This window comes from Crocodylus siamensis, chromosome 15, assembly GCF_052110815.1.
Source record: "Crocodylus siamensis isolate JL-2025a chromosome 15, ASM5211081v1, whole genome shotgun sequence".
NCBI lineage: Eukaryota > Metazoa > Chordata > Crocodylia > Crocodylidae > Crocodylus > Crocodylus siamensis.
In genome coordinates, this window is record NC_143409.1 from 52,450,435 (window position 1) to 52,472,088 (window position 21,654).

A 21,654-nucleotide genomic window follows, 5' to 3' on the forward strand; every position below is an offset into this window, starting at 1 on the left:
TCTTCCAAGGTCCCTTCCAGACTTACAATCTATGAATCTATGAGATGCAGATCTGGGTTCGTTTCAGGCTGTGACCTCCAAACAAGGGCTGCAAGGGAGACAGGTCCCCGCAGTGCCATCCGCCATCCATGCGGAGTGCATGGGAGCTGTCCTCATGGTGTGGTCCATTATCCTAGGAGCTGAGTTACATACAGGTAACAGAAGGCCAGGTCCACGTGCAACACTGCTTTCTTTTATTATTATTATTATAAAATAAAAAACACTGTTGGGAAAAAGGTCAGAGGTGGCCCCCAAACCTTCCACCTTCCCCTCCCCCTCACTCCCTGCTGCGGCTCAGACCTGGCACGGATAGGGGTTAAGCTGAGAGAGGTCGTGACGCCCTGTATCTCTCTTACCCTCCCCACCCGGCTGCCCCTGCCACTGTCCAGGCAGGCGGCTGCAGTCCCTAGCAGCAGGCAAGGGTGCATCTGTTCCTTCCAGTGCAAAAGGAAAGGAAAAGATACGGATCACAATACTGAGAACGAGCTGAGCTCATCAGGGAGGGGATGACTCCAGCCAGTTCCTCACTCTGCCCTTCACCCCTTCATCTGATTCCACAGTCACTCCATGCTCAGGCCTGCTCATCTGGACCTCCACAGAAGGGGGTAAATAATGTTGTTCCATCTAAATAGGAAACGGAGTGGCTAAACAAGGAAGTCATACTATCCTTCCCTCCTCTCCCCTGCTGCCTCTGCTTTCAGCTGACTCCTCCCCAGATCCCTACTGATTCTACCTCCTGGCCCCCCATCCCAGAAAAGATACCTATTGCCCTGCCTTCTTTGGGCATCAGGTCTTGCACCATGTCAATAAAAATGGCTGTGCCCCAAATGTAACTAGTTCCCCCACAACCCCACCCACCTCAACCCCTTCTGAAGTCCCAATCTGCCCCACCCACTAATACTGCCTGGATGCCCTCCCATTGACAACAGGACCCCCCACCAGTCACAGACTGGCCAGCCCCCTGTACCAGTTGGCTCTGCCCCAATTACATATGAACCCCATCAAGTAACAAATGGAGCCCTGCCCCTCCCCAATACCAACAGCACTTGTCCCGTGCCCCCCCCCCCCGTGCCCTCCCTCAAAGGTAGAATCCCCTTAACTGTGACCCCTGTGGCAGCTGTGTTAGAAAGTAAAAATCCACATAACAAAAGTCAACCCCCGCCCTCCACACCCCAGCCCAGCCTGGACCGTTCCTTAGAAAACGGTGCAGAATTACAAAAGAAGCTTGTGCGGGTGTGTCCGGGAACAGTGTTCATTGCCCCCGACCCCCACCACTGAGTGCATCCCTGCCCAGCTCTCCTACTGTCTCTGCAGCAGGCAGCAGGTGGAATCGCTCTCAATACAGTCCATAGGATTAAAGAGCTCTCCCAGCACAGTGCAGGGGGGTGGGGGGTTGTTCTTCGTGGCTCCCTGGATCACGTGTTCCTTGGCCTCAATTCCCAGCTGGGCCATGCCGGGAGTAGTCAAAGAGATGGACAGCATCCCAGCCCCACTGTCCTGGTCACAGCAAGAGGGACCTGGGGCTAGCAGCCCTCCAGTGCTTGCTCTGTTTCAGCCCCCTTTTTGCTGGGACTTTACTGGAAGACAAAAGAGACAGGGCTAGCTGGGACCCAGTTGTGACAGGGCAATTTCTGGATCAGCCCTGGTCCCCCTGCCGTAAGGAGGAGCTCATGAAGCTACCGTCTGCAGGACTCATCTGTGAGGAGAGAGAAAAAAGGGGAACTGAGTAGGGAAGCAGAGGTAGCAACTAGAGAACCGAAAGGGGAAGGGAAGCCAGGAGTCCACACTCCCAGCCTCCAGGGCTCGAAATCACCAGGCCCCACCTTCCCTCCCATGCTGGAGAGAGGTCACAGGTATCCCACCTCCCAGCCCCACCAACACATCTCTAACTCTCCCTCACCCCACTGGGTGGCCCAAGGTGAGGAGAGAGCCCAGGTGTCCTGCCTCGCAGCTCCCCAGTACTCTGATCCACTAGGTGCTTGACCACAGCAGCAAGGCGCGCTGGGAAGCTGGAGGAGAGCAAGGGAGCTGGGAGCATGGCTGCAGTTACAGGGGCTGCAGGGGAGGAACAATTTGCCAGACATGGGAAATGGAAGAGGCCGGATGGATGCCTTTGTTCCAGAGCATGAGCTGCACCCCCCATTCCTCAGGACAGCCAGCAGGTGGAGCCCTCAGGCCTGCAGCGGGGTGAGCAATAGCCTTCCCCAGGGGTGGGCAGCACAGCAGAGAGATGCTAGGAGTTTCCATGTGGTCCTTCAGGGCTGGCTACACCCTGCTCCCGTGGCACAGTGCCCCTTATGGCATGGGGTCAGCCCTGCCTGCCAGAAACAGCCCCCCACCCCTTTCCACCTCTGGTAGCACAGGAGACTCACCCACAAGGAGGGGCTTGGTCCCGAGCACCCCTGGGATGCCCCGATGGAGAAGCAGAAGCTCCTCCTCTTCCTCGTCGTCCTCCCCGTGGGGGTTGGCCGAGGGTGGGAGGTCCAACTCCTCAGGGGGTCCAAACTCTTCCAGCAAGGACCCCTCCGAGGGGTACTGGAAAGTGCGCTCCAGCTGGCTCTCGCTGAATGAAATCTTCAGCTGCATGGGAAAGGCAGGGAGGATCAGACCAGCAAGCCCATCTAGCCTGGCATCTCAACCCCTCTCCACCCCCCGCCTGGATTGCCATCTAGCCTGGAGTCCTGCCCCTTAGCACACTGGATAGATGCTTTTCTCCCCTGTCCCCCATCAAGCAAGACCCTGTAATTACCAATTGCTGTGTCCTGTCTTAGGCCCTGCAGTAACATGCCAATGGGGTGTATGCATGGCATGAACAGCCCCTGCAACAGCAAGTCTGGGCTTGGGCTCCACCACTCTCAAGGGGCCCTACAATAATACCTGTGTGCTGAGGCCTGGAGACCCTTCAGGAGCAAATGATACAGGCTGAGAAATCCACCCCTCCCCAAGAAACACAGGACCCAGCCCCGGAGCTGGGACCCACTCCACCAACAACACACCCGCGGTCCCACAGTAACATGCCCACGTGCTGAGCTTCCCCACTGCCAAGAGCCCTTACAGCAGTGGCCATTTCATACTCAAGGCTCCATTTGTTCGATTAAAGGTCCCCCTCATTAAATTCAAGGCACCCTTTGGAAGGTGCCAGCTCTTTGTTTTCACTCTTTTTTGACTACAGAAAAATAATAGAGTGATTCTTCTGTTGCAAAAAACTCAGACCACCAAAGGTCAGGATGCTTTTAACACTATGGATTCCTATTTGAAATCTCTGGGTTTATCTTGTGTAGTATGTTTGCACCCTTAGCAGTGCTAACATTGTGTGGCACCCCATGGCACCCTTGAAACGGTGTCAAGGCACCCCAGGGGGCTGTAACATCCTGGTTGAGACTCGCTGTCCTACAACAACAAAGCAGTAACATTAGAGGCTCCAGTAACAGAGCAGTCAGTGAAACCCCTTGCTGCTTACAGGAGACCCTATCATAACAAACCCTTGGGGGGCCTCCATGGATCTCTGCCCTCTGCCATGGGGTCTGGTGGGTGTCCCTGCCAAGAGGGTGCCCCTGCCCCCACCCCAGCCAGGCACAGAGCAGCAGGAGACACAGCAGGAGATAAAGCCTGCAGGAAATGAGATTAGTTGTCCTGTCCTGCCTAAAGAGAAAAACGATTTCACCAAGGGCAACAGCCTCCTCTTCACCTTGAGGTGCAGCCAGGCTAGGCCACAAATAGCGATAGTGGAGGGAGGGGCCCTAATGCAGTGCTTGGATATGCCCATGCCACGTCTGGGGTAGAGCAGGTGGAGTTGTAGCCGCACAGCGATCAACCGCCTCTGAGGCGGGATGGCTGGGTCATAGCCACACAGCCACTTGGGGCAAGAAGGGAAGGTGTCAGGACTCTGTGCCTGATCATGGCTGTGGGGTGCGGGATTTTGGACAGCAGTATGGAGCTGAGTTCTGGCCAGATGAGTGAACAGTCAGGGCTTCAGTGGTACATATCAGCTGTGGATGGCACAGTCCCTCTGGTAGACATGCTAGGGACCCCGCCAGAGCTCTCTGTGGCCCAGTGCCCCTGACTGCTGACCTGGGGCGCTAGGGTGAGCACTGTCTGCAAAAGGTCAGCGTTCCCTGACCCTGCCTGTCTGCAGTGGTCTTCCGGCTCAGCGCAGCCCCAGTCCCCTGCTGCTCAGCCTGCCGCAGGGCTTAGCCCAGGTGCTGCCTCCCCCTCCCCCCCCCAAATCACCTGCCAGCCCAAAATATAGGGTGACATGGGGGTGGTCTTTGATTTGCCTCTGAAGATCTGCTGCCCAAGTGGTTCCCATGGGAATTAATCCCTCCCTGCTGTCTGGTAATCACAATTAACTGAAGGTTATTAACAAGCTGGGGGAAGGGCAGGGGCTGGGGAATGTGGGAGAGGGGTCACCTGGCAGGGAGGAATTTGTCTTGGGGTTCAGGGAGCTTTGTGATGGGTGTCCATCTTGGGAGAGTGATGGGAGAAAGCCTGAAAGGGAGTGGGGGATGGCGGAGCCAGGCTGCGCAGACAGCCGCCAGTATGGAGAATGAGGGGACGTGACAACAGAGATGAAAGAGTGCATGCATGACAGAGGACAGGCCCTAGGGACACACGGGGGGGAGGGAGTGTGAAAGCTGGGGAGTGCAGAAGAGCGAGCCCATGGAGCAGTGGAGTACAGAGAGCATGTGTGGCAGAAAAGAAAAGCATAGCAGGTCGGGTCGGAAGGGACCTGAGCAGATCATCAAGTCCGACCCCCTACCACGGCAGGAAAGAGTGCTGGGGTCAAACGACCCCAGCAAGGTGTTCATCCAGCCTCCTGTTAAAAACCCCCAGGGTAGGAGCCAGCACCACTTCTCTTGGAAGTTGGTCCCAGATCCTAGCTGCCCTGACCGTGAAGCTGCACCTCCTAATGTCTAATCTGAATCTACCCTCTGCCAGCTTGTGACCGTTATTCCTGGTCACTCCTGGCGGTGCTCGGGGGAACAGGGACTCCCCCAGTGCCTGCTGGTCCCCTCTGACTAGTTTATAACAGGCCACTAGATCCCCCCTCAGCCTTCTCTTGTGGAGGCTGAACAGGTTCAGGTCCCGTCGCCTCTCCTCGTAGGGCCTGTCCTGCTGTCCCCGATCATGCGAGTGGCCTCCTCTGGACCCTCTCCATGTATCCACATCCCTCCTGAAGTGTGGCGCCCAGAACTGGACGCAGTACTCCAGCTGCGGCCTAACCAGTGTCGTGTAGAGGGGGAGGAACACCTCCCTGGACCTGCTCGAGATGCATCTGTGGATGCATGACAAGGTGTGGTTGGTCTTCCTGACCGCAGCCCCACACTGCTGGCCCATGTCCATCCTGGCATCAGTGATGACTCCCAGATCCTTTTCTGTCACTGCACTGAGGAGAAGGGAGTTCCCCAGCCTGTAGGTATGGTGCTGGCTCTTCCCCCCAGGTGCAGCACCTTGCACTTGTCAGTGTTGAAGCCCATCCTGTTCTCGTCCGCCCACCCCTGTAACCTGTCTAGGTCTGATTGTAGCCTGATGCTACCTTCTAGTGTGCCCACATCCCCCCACATCTTAGTGTCATCAGCAAATTTGAACAGGGGGCTTTTTACCCCCTCGTCCAAGTCACTGAGGAAGTTGTTGAACAGTGCGGGCCCGACGATCAAGCGTGGGGGACCCCACTGCCCACATCCCTCCAGGTCAAAAATGACCTGTTCACCACCACTCTCTGGGTGTGGCCCTCTGGGAGGGTGGGTTAGTGACCCATCTGACTGTGTGGGTGTCGACACCACAGTCCCCCAGTTTCTTAATGAGAATGGAGTGAGAGACAGTGTCGAAGGCCTTCCAAAAGCCCAGGAAGACTATGTCCACTGCTATCCCTGCATCTAAGGATTTGGTGACCTGGTCGTAGAAAGCCACCAGGTTGGTCTGACAGGACCTGCCGCTGATGAACCCATGTTGGTTGCCCCTAAGCATAATCTCCCCTGCTGGCCCCTCGTGGTCATGTGCTGGGATAATTCTCTCAAAAAGCTTGCCCAGGATCGACGTAAGACTAATTGGCCTATAGTTCCTGGGTCCTCCTTCCTCCCTTTTTTGAAGATGGGAACCACATTGGCCCTTTTCCAGTCCTCTGGCACCACACCAGAGCACCATGAGTGCTCGTACAGCCGTGCCAGGGGTCCCGCCATGACCTCACCTAATTCCCTCAGGGCTCGGGGATGGAGATTGTCTGGACCAGCTGATTTAAATACGTCCCGTCCCTCCAGAAGTTCCTGGACTAGATCCTCACTGACCCTTGGCCTGGGTGTACCTCCCCTGGGGCCTACAGGGGTCCTGGCAGGGTGTGACCCGGTCCCTCCTCAGAAAAATGGAGGCAAAGAAATTATTAAATAGGTTAGCTTTGTCGCATCGGGGAGTCTGAGAAGGAAGAAGTGAAAGGAGGATTGGAGCAAGACAGGTGCAGGGGGGGAAGCCACTGGCAGAAAAACAGAATGAGGAAACATGGGAGAAAACAGGGCGTGAAACAGCAAGAAGAGGCGTGAAAGTGGAAGAGGGCCCGAGAAAGACGAGAGTGGAAACCTCAGGGAGAAGGAATAAAGGAGAGAGGGCTAACAAGACTGAAAGAGCAGGGTAAGAGTGAAAATGAACAGGAGGAGGAGAGGAAGGTGAGGCAGTGCAGAGGAGCTGAAAGAACAGCAGGAGAAAGTCTAAAAAGAAGAGGGAGAGGCCTCCAGGGACACAAGCCATGGGGGGGAAGGGGAAAAGACAGGGAAGGAGGAGTGGGATGGCTGGAAGCAGAAGCATAATGCAAGGAAGGGCAGAGTGAAGAGAATACGGAAAAAACCAAGCAAGTCCAAGTGCAGGAGTGGACGGGATTAAGAGCAAGAGAATGTGTGCGGGAGGGAGGGCAGGAGAGAGTGGGTGATGGAAAGCAAGAAGGAAAAGCAGTGAGAGGAGGGGCAAGAGGCTGAGACAAAGGAAGAATGAATGGTCTCTCCCCACTCTCCTTCTCTTTTCCCCTACCCCCCCCCCCCCTTCCCTGACCCCCCTCTTCTTCCCTGGGCTCCTCGGGCTGCTGCCCCTCCTCTCCCTCAGTGGCTGCCCCCCCTCCAGCCGGCGCAGGAATGTGCCTGAGTCACGGGCTCTGCCCTGCTGCTGGCTCCTAAATAAGGAAAGAGCAGGCCTGGCTCAGGGGGAGGGGAGGCTGGGATACAGCTGCTGTTCCATGACACAGCTGTAGCCCTGCTCCATCCTGCCTTCTTCAGATAGGCTACCCACCACCTGCCAAGGCCAGAGCCCAATGCGGGGGGACTTGGCACTGACCTCCAATCTGAGCTGTGAGCAGCCCGACAGGCGGCGGAGCCCCACTCCCCAGCCCTCTGCCCAGGGAAGAGCTGGGAACCTCCCTACCGTGATGTACCAGACATGGTTGCAAATCTCTCAGCTCCTGCCACTGTCTGGAGGCAGCCACTAATCTCCAAACCCAGTTCCAAGCTCCCCCCAGGCCTGCAGCCATCCAGTCCCCCTGCCATACTCCAGAGCCGGGGCCTGTGGGGTGCCTAGCACCATCTCCGCACCACTTGTCAGGATGTCCCGTTCCCCCACCCAGCTCAGTCTCCCTGCTGCTCTCCTCCCAGCCCTTTTTCCATGCCTTAGAGCTTGGGGTGGAGTGTGGGGAGCTCAGAGAGGACTGATGTACTGATATCAGCTGGGCTCCTGCTGGCCTCATGCCAGCCATCTGCAAACCAGCTCCAGCGAGCTCTGTCCCCTCTGTGGTGGTTTCTGGAAGAAAGTGTGGGGTCCTGTCCCTGCCCAGCCCCCAAAGTGCCTATTACAAACCCAGATCAAGAAGTGGAGACCATCAGGGTATAAGAACACCATGTGGCCTGCTGGGTGAGCAGGCAGTAGAGACACTAGTAAGATGCCTACTCCATCCCTCAAGCTCTCCATCCTTTTTTTTTTTTTAATTTTTTTATCTCAGCCAAATCAGTTACAAATTCTATTGACTGAGCAGAGGTCAGTCATTCAAATCTGTGTGGTGCTATGTCCTCCCTTCCAGACTCTTCAGCCCAGGGCTTCAGATACTCCCAAATCCATGGCAGGCATCCTGCATGCAAGTGCCAAGCCCAGAGGCCTTGGAGTTCAGACGCTCCCTAGTCTCGCATGCGCCTAGAAAAAAGGCTGATGGAGCAAGCTATAGGGAAATCCTGAGAGCAATCCCGCATCACCAAAAGCTGTGTAGCCAAGATAGTCCCCTGGGAGGCTATGGTACGGGGCCTGTCTGCAGTGCAATGCAGAAGACTCCACTCTCCACTACACCATGTCATTCAAGGCCAGGAAGAAGAGGCTCTCCCCAAGCCGTCTGGGCTGAAACCATCACCATGGTATCTCCCCTGCCAGGTAAGTCCATCCCTCCATCCATCTGTCTTTCACTCTCTCCACAGCCTGGACTGATCAATGCCTAACCCCTGCCCCCCGCCCCCATCCATCCTTCCTACTTGCAGTTGATCTATCCACCCACCACGAGCCACAGCTCTCCCTCATCTGACCTGTTCCTCTGCCCTCAGCTCTACCCATCCACACTCCACTATTTCCATCTATCCATCCCCAGTTTGCTCTCTCCGTGGCCTGCTCCACCTAATACCAAGAGACATGGTCCATGGGACACCACAGGACACTGAACCATGTGCTTGGCTCCAGGGGCAGTAGTTCTGCCCCCCCTCCCCCGACAGAGGCCAGACGTGGCAAGCTGGACTTTGAACATACCATGTTTTGGCATTTGCAGGAAAGGGAACCAGTGGCTGCTCTGGCCACAGCCCATCCTCTGGAAGACCCTATAATAAACCCCATAGCTTGCTCCTAACGAGGGTGGGGGCAGGAATGGCCCTGGGTTGAGACCTCAGAGTCCCAATGCCTTCGCCAACTGGTCCTATCCACCCCGGTGGTGCCTGACTCCTGCAAGGGCTGCTGCCTCCTACCCAAGAGTCTGTGTATCACCCACACAGTGGTGGTGAGAAGCAGCACAAGCAAGGCGTGGGCTGGAAACCCTGCCAGGAAGTGGAGTAAGCACAGGGGCAGAGTGTCTGCACTGAGCTGCACGCTCGAGCTAACAACCCCTGAGCTCATTTGCTCACAGCTCCCTCAGGCTAGGTCTGCATGAGCTGCAGGGCTAGCGTGGGCAAATGCCACCCAAGCAGCAGACAGAGGTGCATGTCAACCCCATGCTGCTGGTGCTGCCTGCATACTGCAGGTCAGGGCCCAGTGGAGGTGATTTCATCTCAGGGGGTTTCTCAGAAGTGGGACTGAAACCCAGGAGTCCTGGCTCCCAGACCCCAGTCTCATCACAGCTCCTCTGAACCATCCCTCTCCCTGGTCCTGCAGGGAACTGTCCTTGTCAAAGGGAATTAGCTAAATTAAGAAGTGGGTTGTTTGTGTACTTGCATCTAGTGGTTTAATATCAAATGCTATTGACGGAGGCTGCCCAAGGACAATGGCTGATCCTATACCCTGGCTCACAGCCTTGGGACCCCAATTTGAAGGGGTCAGGTTGATAGCTTTGCCATCCTCATTCAACCCTGAATCTTGATTGAATTCCTTTCACCTGCTCCAGCCTCTTTTGTTAGGTGTTTGTCTGGCTAACTGGCAGTGGTTGGTGAGGATAGGGAAACTGAGATACAAAAAGGGTTGACAGCAGAACTAGAAAAATGACCCAGGGGTCCTGACTCCAAGCCTCCCAGCTCTCGCCCACTCCCTTTCCCAAGAGTCCCGTTGTTCCTGCCCCTCTGCCGTAGACGGCCAGAGCCCACTCCTCTCCCAGACCTGGGGAGAGGACTCAGGCGTCCTGGCTCCCAGCCACTCCACCGGCTGCTGCTCTTGCTCTACGCTGCAACAACCACTTCCTGAGCTGGGCTGGCCTGACCTTGCTCTCCCCTCCCTTTTCCGCCCCATGTTTCCCACTTCCTGTTTTCACAAAGATGCAGGGCTGTGGGGAGAAGGGGCTGGACTGGGCACCCCAGAGGACTCTGAGTAATTAATGCCCAGGGTGGGACAGTAGCTGAGAGTGCTCACTCTACACGGTGCATCCTAGAGACACTGCAGCCCCTGCAGGGATCCTTCTCTGAGGACTGGGCCCGTACAAAGTTGGAGGGGAGTGGGGTCACTGGTCCTGCTGGGAGCTGGATTGAGGCCTGACAACTCATGACATGTCAATGAGAATGAAACCAGAGCTCTCCTAGAGGGGAAGGGCTCTGTTTCGCATCTCCCTGGTGCCAGGCTGGGGAAATCAAGTCAAGATCCCCACAAAGCTGCACTTGGGAGGTTATAGGCATGGGGAGAGGGGTGACCAGGAGCTTTGGGGGGACATTAATGGGGCATCCCAGTAACGTCCATTCTGGAGGAGATGAAGGGTTAAGGTGCCCTCCCCTTGCTTATAGTAACCGAGGCAACCTTGTCAACGTTGACCTCAGCATTTTTAATGACTTCCTTTGGAAAAAAACGGCTAGCAGCTCCTGCCTGCATGAGCTCAAAGGGGCCATGATCCCCTCCCCACTCACACCTCCCTCCAGCCCCTCTCTCCTGGCAACCCCATAACCCTTCCCCCGCTGCAGTGCCGTCTGCCCTGCCCAGTGTACCCTGTGGGACCCTCTCCCAGGCTGAGCAGAGGCCAGCACAGACTGGGCCCTGGCCTGTCCCCTGGCATATGTCTGTTCTCCCACAGCCTGTGCTCTGCCTGAGCCATGTGCACAGACTCGCACACAAAGCCACAGACTGTGTGTGCATTGCCCCATCTCTGAGCCTCTTTCGTGATCATGACTCTCTCACAGCCTCTGGGTCTGTCTCTTTCTGTTGTGGACACAGACACTTCCTCTGTTTCTGTCTCTTTCTCACCATGTCTCATAAACCTCTCCCTGAGCTGGGTTACAACCAGACATCCTCTCTCCTGGGCACCCCCCTTTCTCATCCCCTAGACCCCATTCCCACCCTGAGCTAGGAGAGAACCCAGGAGTCCTGGCTCCCGTCTCCCCCGGCTTTGATAGCAGACCCGACGCTCCTTCCAAGCTGTGGATGAGCCCCAGGACGCCTGACTCCCAGCCCTCTCCGCTCTAGTCACCGGGTAGCATTCCTGCCCTACCAGAGGCAGCTGCATGGTAACAGGGAGGAGGGTGGGGACATGACTCCCATATGAGAACATGCCCTGAGGCCCTTTATGAAAAATCCAAGTGAGTCCATGGGGTTGAGATGGGAGAGAAACAGGAGGGAACCCCACCCCTAAGCTCACCACTTTCCCTTGCTCTTGGGAAGGGGGGGGCCCAGGGAACAGCAAAGGCTGGGCAAGGCAGTGCAGTCCCAGGGCTCCAGGCCTGAGCTATGAGACCCTGCCAGGGGGCAGCTGAGGACAACAGCTGGGGGGGCCCCAAGCTGGCAGAGCGAGGAGGGGGTGGACACATCTGGGTGGGAAGGGGAAGATCAAGGGTGTTTTGCAGAAGAAATGCCAGGCTGATCCACTAGGGACGGATGCCAACCTGTATCTAACGGGGGACAGAACCCAGGTGCCCTGACACCCAGCCTCCAACCCGCTTCCCTCCCCCTCCATGCCGAGAAGAAAAGAGGAAGTGCTGACTCAGTATTACACCCTCACCTCCCCATCCCACCCCTCTGAGCTGCCCCTCCTCGACCTCTGCACACAGCTGTTCTCATGCTCCCTGCACTGCCCCACCGCAGGCCTCTGCGCTGCCGGCACTGGTCACAGGAAGGAGGGGAGCGAGTTGCTGTGAGGAGCTGATGTCAGTACTGCTTTCTCTGTGCACTGGGGAGGGGGGGGAGCCTGAGGACGAAAAGGCGAAAGCAAGCAAGCAAGCAAGGCGCTCTAGTCCTGCTGGAGCCAGACAGCCCTGCACTGGAGTGAACCCAGATGGACCTAACTGCTTCAGCCTGTCCTGAAGATAAAGGGCAGCTGGTGCTGAAACATCCAGCAGAAGGAGGAAGAACCAGAGCAGGACGCCTCTGCCAGGGCTATCAGGACAGCACTGCCCCGGGAGCACTGGGCACTATTCTAGAGGGGAGTTGTCCCAGGGCAACAGCCTGTGCCTTGAGATGCTAAAGTGGTCCTGCAACAGTCCAGAAAGAGAGCCTGCGTGCTTTGGAGTGGCATCCCAACCATACAGTCCAGAGCTTCAACATGCTGCCCCTCTACCACAGTGCAGAGCAAACGCAATGCACTCCAAAAAGCACTCGCAACCCATGAGATCTAGAGCGACCCCCCCACCCCAAGATCTACACCTTCAGCACATGCCTCCCCCGGGGGGGAAGGGAAAGAACAAGGATATGGCCTCTGCAGTCCACAACAGCCCTCACCTGAGCTATGTTCTACAACCTACAGCTCAAGCCACCTTGCCCATCCACGGGGTCCTAAAGCAACCTGTCACTGCTGTATGGAGGGAGAATCCTGCTGACACTTTATTCCAGAGCAACACTGTCTGCATTTGAGAGCACCAGCCAGCCACCTGCTTTAGATCTGCACTGTGCTACCCTTCTACTGCATCACCTGGCGTCTAAAGCAGTGGTTCTCAACCTTTTATGTACCAGGACCCATTTGTAAACATCAACAGCCAGTCTCGACCTAATGCCCCTCACTCCTGCCCTGCTGCCCCCTGCTCCCAGGCCTAGTGTGTAAGGCAGGGGGGTGGTATGTGGGCTCTGGGGGGCCCCAAGCAGCCCCTTGCAAGCTGGAACTCTGCCAACCTGCAGGGGAAAAGCCACGGTTTCCCATGGTTTTTTTTCCTTTAAAGGAGAATCCATTTTGAACGTTGGCTTGCGAGCCCTTTCATACATTCTTGCGACCCACTTTTGAGTTGCAACCCACAGGTTGAGAAACACTGATATAGAGTGCCAGCCCTTCCCACGTCATATTCTAGGCCTGCAACCCATTGCTCTTTCAGTGCATTCAAGAAAAACAGACACTTCTTTCCGGAGGGAAACCCTTTTGCCTGTTAAGTTTCAGAGCGCTGGTTACTGCAGTGTCTTGCCATCATGGCGCTGTGTCTCAGTGCTCTGCAGCACCCACGGATATTGGTTGCTACAATAATGGGCACCAATGGGTTATAGAGCAACAGCCAAAGGAATTTTCTAAAGCAGGGGATAAGGCTCTTATCATGCAAACACATGCATTGTGGCAAACCTTGGCCAGTACAGAGCTCATCTGCAAGGTGAAGTTTGAGGCCCAGCAGACCAGGGTCGATCGAGAATAAAGTCCCCACCTTACTCTGGAGTAACAGTTCCTGCAATAGTTCAGAACAACAACCATGGCAAGAGGCCAGGCCACAGGTATGTGGGACCAGACCTTGAGCTACTCAAAGCAGAAGTTAAATCAGCACTAGCAGGGGAGAGGGTGTCTAGTGTGTACCAATTGGGGGGTGCTCTAAATCAGGGCTGTCCAACTGGCAGTCCATATGCTACATGCAGCTCGTGAAGATTCCTGCAGCAGCCTTTCCTACTGCTGTGGCACATAAAGCCTCAGGATTGTGAGGGCTGTGTGCTGCTGGTGGAGCCAAGGGGGCTGGGGGCTATATGTGGTTGGTGGTACAGGATACTGGGGGAGCTGCCCCAGAGTATATGGCCTGTGAACTGTTTGATTCCCAGCCAAGCCAAAATTGGAGAGCCCTTCTCTGAAGCATTAAAGGGGCCACAGTGACACCTGGCATAGGAGCTGGCCTGTAGGAGGTTATAGGAGCATTTCTGCCTAGAGGTGAATGCTCTAGGATTAGAAAGAGAAGATAATGTGGATTAGAGACTGAGACCTAAGTGTGGCTGGATGGATAACAGACAAACTAGGTTAATAAACATGATCATTCTTTATGGAGTGCACTGAGGACAATGAACCACTGCAAATTTTATTTTTAAGGACCTCAAACATTTACTTGGGAAGTAATGTAGTAATTGGACAGTACTGTGACCTAATACTATAGAGTAGGACAGTTTGATGCCCTTGCTGCATAGCACTGTACTATTCTCATAGTATTGTGAGCTATGACTTTCCAACACATCCAGCAATACTTTCAGTACTTTATGTTATTTCTTCCCCCAAATAAATACTGTGCAAAACTGCAATAAAGTAACAGCTTGGTGCTCTCTTTCTCTGGGATACTGTGGAATTCTAAAACAATTTCTATAACCTAACCCGCTCAGTAATTCAACAATATTTTGAGATGCTTCTGTCAAATACTGCAATGCTTTGCAGCAATTTTAAGCAATGCTGTCATAATTACCAGTACCCCAATCTCATACTTTGAAATACTCTATTATTTTCTGGGCTCTCATTCATACAGTGCTCTACTAATTTCACACTGCTGTCATTTATTATTCTTGCATTTTATGACAGCATTAAAGCACTCTAGCACTCTTGTGATATTACTCAAGAATACGTCAGTATTTAGCAGAAACTTTGAGTGACAGTACAGCAATTCAGTATTGGGATGTTCCTCTAGAATAATCTAATATCTTGCAGTATTTTTTCAATACTGAAGTGATTTAAAAATATTAAATTCTATTACTTCAGAACATCCCAGTATATTACTGTATCTTTATTATGTTACAGTCCAGTAATTAAGTAGTACTGGGACCTAGTACTTTTTAATACTCTATTAGCTTGCAGCAGTTTTGAGTAATAGTACTTTAGTACTTTCACTTGCAATAGTGATAGTAATAGTAAGAACTTAGTGCTGTAGAATAATCTAGTTTACATTTTTATGCACTATGAGAGTAATTTAGAAGTGTTGTGATCTGTTACTCTCAAATACTGCTATTATCATGCAGTAATGCTGTACAACGTTACAGCTGTCTAACAGTGCTACAGCCTGCTGCTTTACTGTATTTACCCTGTAATCCTACAGTAATTTGACTGTGCTGTGGTCAAGTTACTCGTGAATGCTCCAGTCCTTTGAAGCAAATGTTGCAAGATACCCAAGTATTTCCTTGAATGTACATTAAGGGTGGAAAGATTTTCCACCGGCTTCTTCCGTATCTGTAGGCAGAGCTATTCTGCCCGGCAGCTGGACAGGATTCATACCACAAGGGGATGTTTCCTGGAGCAGTTTCTCCAGTCACTACTGACGGGAAACTGGACAGAGTTTCTGTATTTGGCTGCAAAAATGCTGCTGATACTCAGCAACAAAGATGAGGCGGCGTGCCTCTTGCATAGCGACTCTCCCAGCTAAATAACTCCCTTATGAAGCAGAGAAGAGACCAGCCACTGTATTCCCCCAAGACGCATCCGGCTAGGGTTCACCCCAGATCCCTGCTTGGGGTGGCACATAAAAAGGCCTTTGTGCTAATTCAGAGCCTTTGTGTGTTGTGCCCTCCCCTTCCAGCAGAGATGCCGGGAAAGGAGACCCCCAGTTCCACATGGCTCCCTGCCCTGAGAGGACCCCTCCAGAGGAGGGAAAAGAGCAGACTGGGGCTCTGGGGCCTGTTTTGGGCTACTTAGAGCCAATAAGGGTGCACAGCTGTGGAATCAATCACACCCAGGAGTCCTGGCATAGGAGGTGCAATCCAGGGCTGGAGGGGAAAGACCCCTTGTGCCATTCCCTGCCCTACCCCTGGGACCAAAAGTCCCCATCCCAGCCACCTGTGATTAACAAAACCTCTCCCTCCATACAAGGCAGGCGAGTTCAAAAGTATGGGCTGGCTCTGGGACTGAGGGTGGGACAGCGGGTTTTTCCTCTCTCAGGGGACTAAGTGGCTTGGGGTATCAAAGAATGGGACATGGGTCCTTTTCCCACCTAGGCAGCACCAGCTCCTGCCTGGCACCTGATGCTCTCTGGATGCGCTGCAGTCAGTTTGGTTCCTTTCCTGTCTGCAGCCTGTCCTCCGTCAGCCCTTCCTGATGTTGCGCCATGAGAACAGGGTGGAGCTGTTTCCACTTCACACACACGCACCCGCGCCAGGGATCCCGCGAGAGCCCTTGCCCCTACCACATGCCATACATCACTCATCCACGAGGGCATGAGACATCCCAACAGGAGCCAGGCTGGGAGCTCCTAGGGCCAAAAACACATGGCTAGCCATGGCGAAGAGCAGCCTGGGGCAGGACTCCATCTTGGGCAGAGTGCTCCCCACAAGAGGCAGGTGGAAAGGGTGGAGGGAGGGACGGAGAAGAAGGGAGGAGTGAAAGGAAGCATGAAAATGAAGAAAGGGACGATGGGATGAAGGAGGGAGGGAAGCAAAAGAGGAAAGAAATGGGAGAGATGGGAGGAAAGTGTGAAAGGGAGAGAGAATACGAGCAAGGGCCAGTGAAACGAAGGAGAAAAAAGCAAGAAAGGGGAAAAGAGGAGGAAGCGAGAAAAAGACTCAAGGGAGCAAGGAGAGAAAGAGCAAGAGACAGAATCAGGAAAGAAAGACCAGAAGGAAGGAGCGAATGAGAAAGAGAAAAATGAAGGAGTAAGAAGCAGGGGAGGAAGGAGGGAGATTTGACAGCGAGACAAGGCAAGAGAACAATGAAGAGAGAAATGGAGAAAAGAAGGGAGCAGAGTAAATGAAAGAGAAAGAGGCCTAGAAGAGGGGGGAAGAAAGAATGAGGCAGAGACAGTGAACGAGAGGGAAAGGAGGAATGGGAGAGCATGAGTGGAAAGGAGCACGGCGGTGGGAAGGGCGGATGAGTGCAACACCCTGGGCCCCGCTCACCTTTTTGCGGTGGGGGTCGTTCTTGGCCAGGCAGGACCTCTGCAGGGACAGGTACCCTCCGATCACCTGGATCTCCTCAGCTGTGGGGTACCGCTTCTTCACCGGTGCCATGGCTGCTTTGTCTGACCCCGGCACACCCTCGATGCCATTCTCCACGGCGGGCGCCGGCACCGGGGCCTTGCGCGGGTTGATGGTGATGGTGTTGCCACTCCGGCGTTGCACAGCTGGGTGTGGCACCAATGACACCGCTCCCAGCTCCCGGGCTGGTCGGGCCCCCACACGCCTCATGACCTCCCCGTCGCCTGGCTCCTCAGCGCTGGCTGGCGGGGGAGTCTGCTCACAACTCAGGGAGGAAGCAGAGCTGAGAACAGCCACGGGCTTTGGGGGAGGAGAAGGAGAAGTGCCGGTTTCCTGCCTGGGTTCGGCGGAGTCGGAGGAGGGGGGAGGGGAGCTGCTGGCCCGCCGCGGCACCACCACGAAGGAGTTGCGTGACTGCAGGCGCAAGCTGGCCAGGGCCTTGGCCTGCGCGTCGGCATCAGGCTCCAACATGGCTGCTGGGCCTGGCTCCCACGCCTCACCTGTGCTCATCTCATCCAGCAAGGTGGCCCTCGAGTCCCAGCCCCCCCTCTCAGGAGAGGCAGCCTCCTTGCCCTGTGGGCTTGGCATGACTGTGTTTGGGCCACTGCCATCGTGCCTCGCACCCCACTCTGGGGAGGGGGCCTCCTTGTCCTTTAGGCCTGGCCCCACCGCCACTGAGCCACCACCTCCGGGCTGGGCCCCCCTTTCCAGCAAGGCAGCCTCGGCGCCTTGGGGACCGGGCGCCACTGCCAGCCGATCACCGCTGCTGGGCCTAGCTCTCCTCTCTGGGGAGGTGGCCTCCCTGCCTCGTGGGCCTGGTGGTACCGCGCCCGCCGCCCGACTGTCACTGCCGAGCCGGGGCCCCCTCTCTGGCGAGGCTGCGTCTTGGTTCCAAGACTTGCCAAGCGAGAAGCGCCGCGGAGGGCTCTCCAGCCAGGCCTCACCACTAGATCTGGCTTCAAACTGATTGCGGAAGGAGGCCACGGTGAAGAGGGGTGCTGGGGGTGGCGTGGCGGCGCTGAGCCCTGGCAGGTCACAGGACGGGCTGGGCGACCCGCCGTGCCGCCGGGCCAGGCCGGGATCCAGCTTCCTGGCCTCCAAGGGGTGCTCGTAGGAGCCATCGGCAAGGTTCTCAGTGCTGAGGGACCGGACTGGGCGCTGGGGCGGCCCCACACCGCCACCGTCCTGGCTGAAGTGGCTCAGCAGCTTGCTGACCCGCCCACGACGCTGCTCTGGCCGCGCCGCCTGGTAGCCCATGTCCCCGTGTCCCTGGCCGCAGGAGTTGAGGTCCTCCGCGCTGCGGCTCACGGTTGACTTGACGATGAAGACCTCACCCGCCCGGATCTCCGTCACGCTCCCGCCCGGCCGCACCAGCAGCTCGTCCAGGGACTCCACGCTGCCAGATTTCGCCTCTGCCGGCCACCGCCGCCGCTCAGCCCCTGTGCCCAGTGGGGCCCCTTCGGCGTCGGGCACCGACTCAATGATGATGACGTTGTCGGCCCGCAGGGTGCGGATGCCAGGGATCTGGCTGTAGGCGTCCGCCAGCTGCTTGGCCTTGGCGCTGGCTGGGTCGCCGTCCGGCGCCGCCGTCTCCTTGCGGCGCTTCTCCAGCTGGATGAAGGGGTTCTGGTGCACGGGGCCAATCTTCTCCTGCAGCACGGCGCTCTCCTCACCGCTGGGCTCCTCCCCGGGGCTGGGGGCCCCCACCCCAGCCAAGGGGGGCCCCGCTCCTCCACCGCTGCCACCGCCGCCCTCGCTGCTGCCCCCAGGCTCAGAGAAGGAAGTGCTGGAGCCCTGCTTGGCACGGCGGCGCTCGATGATCTCCCGCTTCCACGCGGGCATCTTGGCCATGCGGTCCTGCTGCTCCCGCTCCCGGCGCCGCGCCTCCTCCTCTTCCTTCCGCTTCCGCTCCAGGAGCATCAGCTTCCAATCGGGCAAGGACGAGGGCGCCGACATCGTGGCCCTGGGGTGGGGGGCAGGCAAGGAAGGGAAAGTTTAAAGGGCAGAAAGGAGGACAAAGGATTGTGAGAGAGGAGAACGGGCAGGAGGAGGGATAGGGAGAGCCAGGGAAGGAGGGCTGATTTAAGAAGAAAGGGTGTCAGGAGGAAAGGGGCAGGGTGGAAGGAATGGAGGCTGGGAGAGAGCGGGAAGGGAAGGAAAGGGAGTCAGTGATGGAGGAAGCCGTGGGGAAGAGAGCTGGAAGGAGGGCTGGCAAAAGAAGGGACTGAGAGGCCAGGAAGAAAGGGCAGAGGAGGGCGAGGAGGAGAGCGGGAGGGAAGCCGGGCGGCGAGGGAGAGGGTGAAAGAGGGACAGGGTGATGGGGAGGTCGAGGGGGAGGCGGCGCCGGGATCACACGGTCTTCCGGCACAGAGGGAGAGGAGATGAACCAAATTCTCCCCCCTCGCGGCCGGCTCCGCCTGACAGCCCCTCCCTGCCCGCCGCCGGCGCCTCCTGACAGCCCGGCACGCGGCGGCGGCGGCGGCGGCCCGGGGCCCGGGGGGGGGCGCTTTCCCGGGCGGGGGGCCCCTTTCAACCCGCCGGGGGGGGGCGCGGGAGGGGGAGCATAGTTACCCCGGCCAGCGGCGGGACGCGGGCGTCCGGGCTGGGAGGCTTCAAGCGCTCCGCGCTCGCAGGACCCGGGCGCCGGAGCGACGGGCGGGGGGAGGAGGCGCCTTTGTGCCGGGCGGGGCGCGGGGTTCCGGACCGCGCCGGGCAGGGGCGGGGGTTCCCGCCGCGGGACTTTCGCGGAACCGGCGCGGGGGTGGGGGCAGCCCCGGGGAGCCAGGCGTCCGGGGGCGGCGCCGCGCGGCTGGGCGGGCCCCGATCCGGGGGTCCCGATCCGCCGCCGCCGCCGCCGCCGGGTCTTTGTGTGTGAAGGCGCGGGGAGACAATGCGGGGCGGGGCGGGATTCCTGCACAGCGCCCGCGGGCAGCGGCGGCGCGGGCTGACGGCGCTCGGGGGCGGGGATGTGCGGGGGGCCGGGTCCTCCACACCCCCAGCCTCCCCTCCGCACCCCGCTCGGCCCTGCACACGCGCAGCCCCCGCCCTGCGCGCACACCCCTCCAGCGTCCCCTTACCCGCCACCCTCCACCTATGCACATGCACGCACATATGCACACCCCCGCATCCCCCTGCGCGCGCACACCTGCCTGTAGGGATCACAAACCCGTCAACTGACCGCACATTTTCCCCCCAAAGATTACAGTGATTTTAGGAATATCTTTTTGTATGTTTCTTGGTGGATAGATGATATTTTTTTATTGTTTGCTGACACTTCATAATGGAAAAGTTGTGGGGCTTTTGTATCTTATTTGGATGTATCGGCATTTCGGGGGGGGGGCGTCTTTTGTTGTTTTACAATATTTGATGGATATTTGACAGGTCAATTAAACTTTATTTGGCAGGTCAGATACCTACCTTTGCTTTGCTTCTTGTTCACCCGGTTCCCCAGCCAGACACGCGTGTCGCGCAGGATCCTTACCGCCCCACTCCCGCATCTGGCTCTCTGCCCAGGCTGGGAGCTATGGATGTCCTGACCTCCTGAGAGGAGAAGCCAAAGCCTAGGGCAGGCCTCGGCCCCCCTGTTCCCAGCAATGCCAGCTGAGGCCGGCTCTGCTTAGCCCCGACTGCCAAGGGGTGGCCCCCGCCACGTCTCCAGCCCTGCCTTTGTGGGAGCATCACTATACACGCACAGACTCCAGGAGCTAAGCTGAGGGAACGGACACAGCATCACCGCCACACCAGCACCAGCGGGGAGACATGGGGTGTTGCTCTGGGACAGTTCATGTAACAACACTTCCCCCACCCCCGCTGAAGAAGTGCTGATCGATAGCCCAGGTGGAGGCTGGTACCAGCTTGTTCCACGCTACAATCGTTTCTGACCTCTGCATGCGAGTAGCCCCAACACCTTGGGAAGTGCTTCACCCAGCTCTGTCCCACAGTACAGACACCTCCCAGCCTAACACCCCCAGTTGCAGCTCTCTTCTTACCACCCCCTGGAGCATTAGCTCCAAAAGAGAAAGGAAAGAGTGATACTGCTCCCACAGTCAGTGCAGGTCCCTGGTACAACGTTCCTAGGCTATGTGGTGAACACTTGTCTCCCCTAGGGTATCCCCTGCTGCTGTGTTGGCACGGTCCCTTAGTAGAGAAGTGTGCACCAGCAGGACTTTTTCACAGCCGTAGAACAGGGTGGCACCGGCCAGGCCTGGGTGCAGACCCAGCTCCACCAGCAAAGACATGTTTTCCGCTGCGCGCCGAGAGCTGGTGAGTCAGCATCTCCGGCAGAGCTGCTGGTGGCACAGCTCTGCCCATCAGGGGTCACATCCTGGACTGACTCAGCCTTGCCAGAGAAAGATTGCAGTGTGGATAGAGAGTGGCAGGTGGGGAAGAGGAGCACGGGGGGTGGTAGTCTCACACAAACATTGATGGGGGAAGGAGGGAGACTGATCTGGACGTGGGGAAAAGGGGTCCCAGGGATACAGGTGGGTATGGAGAGGGAACATTAGGGTAGCATGGGCGAGCTGCCCCATAGCCCCATGTGTGCAATGCCTTTGGCTGACCAGAACAGGGTGCAGTCCCCAGTGTCTGGCATCTCTGTGGCAGCAATGCCCCCCAGTGGGTAAGAACAGCAACAGCTCATGTGCTTGTAAGGATGTGCTGACAGGCAGAAGCTAAATTTCCCTCCTTCCTTAGAGTCGAGATGATGCTTTGGGAGTAGGAGGACCTGAACTCTGCCCCAAACTCCCTACCACGTCTAACAGCCCAGTTGAAAAGCACGAGATCAAGAGATGGATACTGCAGACACAAGTTTCATCCCAGTCATATTGCAGAGAGCAAGGCAGAGCACTGCGATACGGCTTGCTGACTGCA

General features: G+C 56.8%; 1 protein-coding gene across 2 annotated transcripts; it reads right to left on the minus strand.

Annotated features, from left to right (window-relative positions):
* Positions 1–210: 210 nt before the first annotated feature.
* On the minus strand, positions 211–19,978 carry PPP1R18 (protein phosphatase 1 regulatory subunit 18). 2 transcript variants are annotated; one of them, XM_090029545.1, is made up of 4 exons: positions 19,357–19,978; positions 16,708–18,748; positions 2,412–2,619; positions 211–1,735 (listed from the first exon to the last, which is right to left on the minus strand). In XM_090029545.1, exons 2-4 carry the CDS (start codon positions 18,739–18,741, stop codon positions 1,716–1,718), a joined length of 2,262 nt encoding a protein of 753 aa, XP_089885671.1. In that variant the 5' UTR covers positions 18,742–18,748; positions 19,357–19,978; the 3' UTR covers positions 211–1,715. The 2 variants fall into 2 exon arrangements, with proteins under 2 accessions (XP_089885671.1, XP_089885672.1); XM_090029546.1 differs by lacking the exon at positions 19,357–19,978 and having other exon boundaries at positions 16,708–19,215.
* Between the last annotated feature and the right edge of the window lie 1,676 nt (positions 19,979–21,654).